At 32.7% G+C, this 6,143-nt stretch overlaps 1 protein-coding gene across 23 annotated transcripts; it reads right to left on the bottom strand.

Annotated features, from left to right (window-relative positions):
* Positions 1-549: 549 nt before the first annotated feature.
* LOC112778539 (type IV inositol polyphosphate 5-phosphatase 7-like) lies at positions 550-4,808 on the bottom strand. Of its 23 annotated transcripts, none has more exons than XM_072226585.1 (7): positions 3,197-4,808; positions 2,141-2,634; positions 1,861-2,054; positions 1,655-1,763; positions 1,388-1,576; positions 1,008-1,105; positions 550-819 (listed from the first exon to the last, which is right to left on the bottom strand). In XM_072226585.1, exons 2-5 carry the CDS (start codon positions 2,249-2,251, stop codon positions 1,481-1,483), a joined length of 510 nt encoding a protein of 169 aa, XP_072082686.1. In that variant the 5' UTR covers positions 2,252-2,634; positions 3,197-4,808; the 3' UTR covers positions 550-819; positions 1,008-1,105; positions 1,388-1,480. The 23 variants fall into 23 exon arrangements, with proteins under 23 accessions (XP_072082686.1, XP_072082696.1, XP_072082693.1 ...); XM_072226595.1 differs by having other exon boundaries at positions 1,345-1,543; positions 1,646-1,763; positions 2,141-2,640; positions 3,197-4,782; XM_072226592.1 differs by having other exon boundaries at positions 1,388-1,543; positions 1,646-1,763; positions 2,141-2,640; positions 3,197-4,782.
* Between the last annotated feature and the right edge of the window lie 1,335 nt (positions 4,809-6,143).

The following is a 6,143-nucleotide window of genomic DNA, read 5'->3' as shown; positions in this document are numbered from 1 at the left end:
TATATGTTTTAATTCTTTTTTTCTATTTAAAACATAGTAAACAATTAATACAAATAAACTTTTAAATATAGAAATAAAATAGAAAACAATTAATGCAAATAAACTTTTAAATATTAGATAATAAGTTTACAAACTTATCAAAATAATAAATAATCATCTAACATAAAGACTCAAGATAAGATAAATAACTAAACTTAGACTTATATTCATTTAAATTGCAATCCACTAATAGTATAAAATATTCAAAACAGAACAAAACATTTAGTTGTGATGGCTTTAAAACTGTGATGACTTTATAATTGGACATTATATTATTAGAGATAATTCAAAAAGCTAAATTAAATTAGTCAAAATTAAAGAGCAATTGAGCATCAGAATTCATAAGTGATGACTTTAAATCTGAGAGACTTTATAATATGTTAAATAATTCTCCAACAATCACAAAACGACGAACATGCATATTAGGAATCAAAGCACTACATACTATTTGATGTATCATATCATATCATTAGTAGTGCAGAGAAAAAGACAAAGACAATCACCAGCGCGGGGCTCTGAAAATCCTATCCTCATTAATTAACTAAATCATTTCTGTTCAAATTCTTTCTACAGTTTTTCTTTTCCAATCACTGTAGCTATCAGTATACATTATCATAACTACTCTTCTCATTTTCTATGCATTATTACAAGAACAAAAAAATAATAATAATGTTGATTATTTTGACTATATTTTCATCTTCTTTCAGTCATCATAAATATTCTCTGAAAACAATTTAAGAGAGATGAATAAGAAAATGAAAAATCATCCTCTTCCATTTCCTGCACACAAAAAAAGAAGGGGTTTAATTATGATTATAATTATGCGTGTAGTGTGCATATCACTAGTAACTTACATATACATTAACTAATTAATTAATCAGAAAAGAATAATTTAGTACCTAATGAAACCAAGAAAAGCATCAGAGTTTGAAAAAATTAATTAAAATAAAATAAAATAAAAAACTAACCTTTTTCGATATATGGGAAATGGGTTGTCTCTATCAACGAACCTCTCCATTTATGTATGAATTTCTTTAAAGTGACTTGTTCTTGTTTGACCAATTTTCTGAATAGTAATAGGTTGCATCATGCATGTAAGGTTTCTAACTCAAGTGAAAAATTATTTGTAATTGTAATGACACAAAGGACTTCATGATTATATCATAGAAAGATGCAAAATAGCTTATATTTTCAGGATGAATACTTAGCCTGAACAAACTTTAATTTCAGGTACATAAGTTATGCTTTAGAAGCAAGAAATGTGAGCATATATGATTATATATGAACAAGGGATAGAGAAAGTACTTGAATATGCATGGAAGCATCAAATATGTAAAACCCTGCTTACTTCAGAAAAAGGTTAGTTCTGTATATCCGTGGGAATATGGCAAAAGTTCCTCCACTTCAATTCTGGAACGAGAAGAACAACTCATACTTTTCTTCATTCTTCCATGACTTTACTCAACTTCAGCCCAAAATATGCCATAAACAAGCCTATTCTCACCTGCCACAAAATACTTTTCTGCTCTATTCTCAGCTGCCACAAAACTTAGAATAAGATTCATTGGTTCTGTTATACTTAAACAAAGAGAAGGTTATTAATTACCATTGGTACCTGGTTATTCTCCAATAATGCTCTCCAATTTCGCATCTCAACAAGTGCCTTTGCTAAACGGTAGGATAGAGCTATCCGGTAATTCAAATCTCCAAGCCATATAATTCGACTGAAAAAATGAATCAAAATTAAAATTACAAGAGTGTGTGGAAAGTGGAAACAGAAATTTTTTTATGTTCATTCTGCATAATAAGATTCATCCTTACTCATGATGGAGGATTGTCTCCAAAGACTTGTCATTGTCAGAACCATGAACACGTGGAAACCTTGCCTTCTTAAGAAACTCCATCACATCAGAGTTCCTTCTAAGTTCATCTCCTTCTTTCTGTCCAGAGGTCAAGTGGCTACAAATGAAGCAAAAGCTTGTTTCATGGAGAGACATGCTAATCGATATGGATCCCTGCAAGTACATACATATCAGAGATTAATCATTTTCACATAGCTGATGAATCTTAAATGTTTCTATGTGAATAAATTGAAATTGACCTTATTTCCAAGATAATCCATGAGTCCTCTGCCAACACAAGACACTTTCATGTTCCCAACATGATCCTTTAATTCACTTCTAACCCATATGGTAAGAAATATTCCTACCATTTACTTGCTTGTAACAACACAATACCTTTACCTCCCTACCATTCCATATCCATCTTCAATAGAGGCAGCTGGCAAAAACGTTATGTTGGGTGAATCTCCAAGGCCATTATCATCATCAGAGGAACCCCATCTTAAGTAGTCACTTAGTCTAGAATAGTCATTTGTTCTGGAATAGTCACTTGGCCTATAACCCCATCAAAAACTAGAAAAGTCACTTGGTCTATGGCCAAATTTCACACGATCACACACACTGAATCTTCTATCCAGCCGCGGCTATTCAGATGAAGGATCATTGTACATTCTCCAGCTGGTTAAAGAAGATTTCTGGAAAGAGAGGCGATGAAAGTAAGAAGAGTTCTTCTGTCGAGTCAATCCCTTGAAATCTGCATCTAATTCTAAAACTGGCTGAGGAATAGGAGATGGTGCATAGTACACATTGCCTCCAATTGCAAACAAAACATAACAGAATAAAACAGAATAGAACAGAACACACTTCTCTTCTTCTTCTTCATTCTATTATCCAATTAGCTAGAAATGTAATGGATACTCTTCTAAAAAAAGGGGGCTAACCTAATTTAAGAATCTAAGAACATAATTGGTAGCATTCAACAATCAGAAAAGGGGCTAACTTAATTTCAGCTGATATGAGCATAATAGATGACTAATTTAACTTTTGATTTTACGCAAGAAATGGCAAAAAATAAGTAGAGTCGTAGGGTACAACTCTGCAGCAACTAGAAACAAGAGTTCCATGTTTTCCAACTAACAACAATAACATCAATAACTAATAATGATGAAAATTGCATTTGAAACCTTTACTAGAGTTAGAAAACATGACCAAGTTCAGTAACAGTTAGGTCATAGTTTACACCTAAAATAGGGGATTTCCAAATGAAACTAAATATGGCTTTGAAAAGAGTTTAGTAACAGTCAGAAAAATGATACCTAGTTCTTGTGAGCTCAATTGAGAGAGAGCGGAGAAGGACCAAAGTAGGAGGAGCGACGGCGGCAACAGAGAGAAGGAGCAACAGCGGCGCGACAGCAGCGGAACGATAGGCGGTGCCAGTAAAAGGAGCGACAGTGGGGAGCGATAGCGGCATGGCAGTAACAGAGCGTGATGGCAACGCGAGCAAACAGAGTGACGGCGGCGCAACTGTGACACCGGCAGCGGAGATGATTTCTGAACTTGGGGGCGGGAAGTAGGCGCCAGGCTGGTGTTTTTAGCAATAAAAATCGACGGTGCAGTTGTCGATTTTAATTTGAAAAAAAAAGCAACGCTTTTTGCGTCTATTTTATACATTAAGTCCACACCATTTATTTGATTTTAGAAAGCAATCTAGACCATTCAATTTTATCGATGAAAATATTGTCGATATTTTAAATATAAAAATAGACATCGTGTCCGTCGATTTTAAAATAAAAGTATTTTAAACCCTTGCTTCGTCGATAATATGACGATAGGTTAAAAAGGTTTAACACAGCATAAAAAAATCGACGACCGGCCTATCGATTTTTTTTTATTTTTAATAATCTTTTTTTTTAAATATCGACAGCAAGCCGTTGAAAAATATCGACGGGAGAGATAGCTGTCGATTTTTTGCATCGAAAAATGCGTTTTTTCTTGTAGTGGTACAACTCTTAACTTGCATAAGGAGCAATTGTTGTTTTGTCAGCAGAAGACACATTTTCAGAGAGCGCATATAAGTATCATTGTTAGTTCGTATGGCTCTATATATAAACCATAAGGAAAAAATAAACAAAAAATAGATAATAACATTTGCAAGTACACCCTCCCCCCCTTCCCAAAAAAAAGTGTGTCTTTGCACTTTTAAGATATCAGATCAGACATGGATAACTATAGTTCCATTACAAGAAGAAACAACACTTATGAACCAGAAAAATAGAAAAAAAAATGGTATCACTGATAAACAATTGAAACGAAGTTTTCTCTAACATATATCAAACACAAATTGAAATTAAACTTCATTCAAATTCACAAAAAACTTGCCATCAAAAAAGCAATAAAACAAAATATTAGATTATCATTGAACGGAAGATGATTAGATGAAATTATGAGCATAATGCAAATTGGCAACTGTTCATTTGTCAATGATATAGGCCCCATCTTAAATGTCCCCAATAACACTGATGTACCGAAAACAACTATGCACGTAGCATACCAAGCAGAAATAGGGAGTTATATAAAATTATTGGGTTTAGCTACGAAGTGCAAAAGCAAAGCAATGTGAAGTGTAGAACCATAAGTAGGAAAGAAGCAAGAAAATATATATACAAGAGAAGCGGTAAAAACGACACCTAATAGAAAGCCGGGGAAGTGGGTTGCGCGGCAACAGGGGAAGCGTGTTGAGCGACGGCGGAAGCGGGTTGCGAGGCAGCTGCAGAAGCGGGTTGTGTGACGAAGATGAGCGGACGAGAAAGACAGTAGAAGAAGAGAAAGAGACAATAGCAATCACTATTGAAAGAGGGGCAAAACCCTATCAGAACAAATAGCTTACAACATTGAATCTGGTATCAAAATTAAAAAGGGAAAAAGTGTAATAAGAATAAATATAAGGGTCATTTTCTAATTATTAATTTTTTTCAAAAATAAAAAAATGGGGTTCAATTTATAATTACTTTTAGGTGGGTTAAAAATACTCCTACATAAAAATGGGAGTAAAAAATTCATGGCCTTCAAATTAACCCTCCAAAAATCATAAAATCACAGATTACAAATAAAATATAAAATGTATAAACTCGTACTAGTTAATAGGAATTACAAAGTTAAAACACAATTATTTTGTACTAGTTATTATATTCACATTTTTTAATGTATAAATTCTAAAAAAATCTTTAATCATTTTTTGTTAGAGAAACAATGTGTTAATACCTACTTTTAAGATATAAAATTATAGGTTATAGTTAGAATTAAATTCTTTAAAAATTCCGCCTACTTCGGAAACTGTTTTTGTTTCGTAAGAAAATAAGGACCAAAGATATAAAAAGTGCTCACCTTAAAAAAACTCTAAATGAAATGCACCATTTAACTAGCGGTCTAATATGAAACAACTTTAATCTCTATGTATTTTCTTTATGTATATTTTACAATTAATCTCTATATTCAAGCCATTTAAACAAACCAGTCTAAACAAGTAGTTTTGACCTAATTCACTTCCACGCGCGACTATCTTTAACAAATTTTTGACTCAACGCGCGAATATATGACTGCCTTTTTTATGTAGATTTCGTTTCTTTTTTCGAATTTTCTCAACATTTTCTGCGTCTCTACTTTCTCTGCGTTTCTCTTCTTTCTCTATGTTCTCTTCATTCTCTACGTTCTCTTCGTTCAAGTTCAATGCTCATTCATCTGATTTGAAGATTTGAAATTAAGCTGTGAAATCAGGTTTAAACAGTTATTTCATTGTCGAAGATAATTAATGAATGAAGTTCAGACTATCAATTGAATCAGAGCAAAGTGAAATATTATTTTGAATCGAATCAACTGGCTGAGGTGTGGTTCGATTCTAGTTAATGTTGTTCGTTAGTAGTTTATGATTCTGTAGGTGAATAATGTTTTTGTTTGTGAAAATTGTTGTTCATGGTTGATGGTTTGCATTGAATATAATATAAGAGTTCTAAATCTGAATTATTATTGTGATGAATTGTTCCATTCTCGTTTCGGTGTATTTCGATTATAAATGGGTACATTTTGGAACTCTTTCAATGTATTTTGAAAATTTCTCGGTGTATTTATAGGTTCAGACTTTCAATTGAACCAGGGCAAATTGTATTATTGTTTTGAATCGTATCAAGTGCTGAGGTATGGTTTGAATCTAGTTAATGTAGTTGTTAGTAGTTTATGATTCTGTAGTTGAATCATTTTGTTTTTGTT

The sequence above is a fragment of the Arachis hypogaea genome, chromosome 19, assembly GCF_003086295.3.
Source record: "Arachis hypogaea cultivar Tifrunner chromosome 19, arahy.Tifrunner.gnm2.J5K5, whole genome shotgun sequence".
Lineage (NCBI taxonomy): Eukaryota > Viridiplantae > Streptophyta > Magnoliopsida > Fabales > Fabaceae > Arachis > Arachis hypogaea.
The sequence above is the reverse complement of the archived record's forward strand: the minus strand, read 5'-3'. Positions and strand labels throughout refer to the sequence as shown.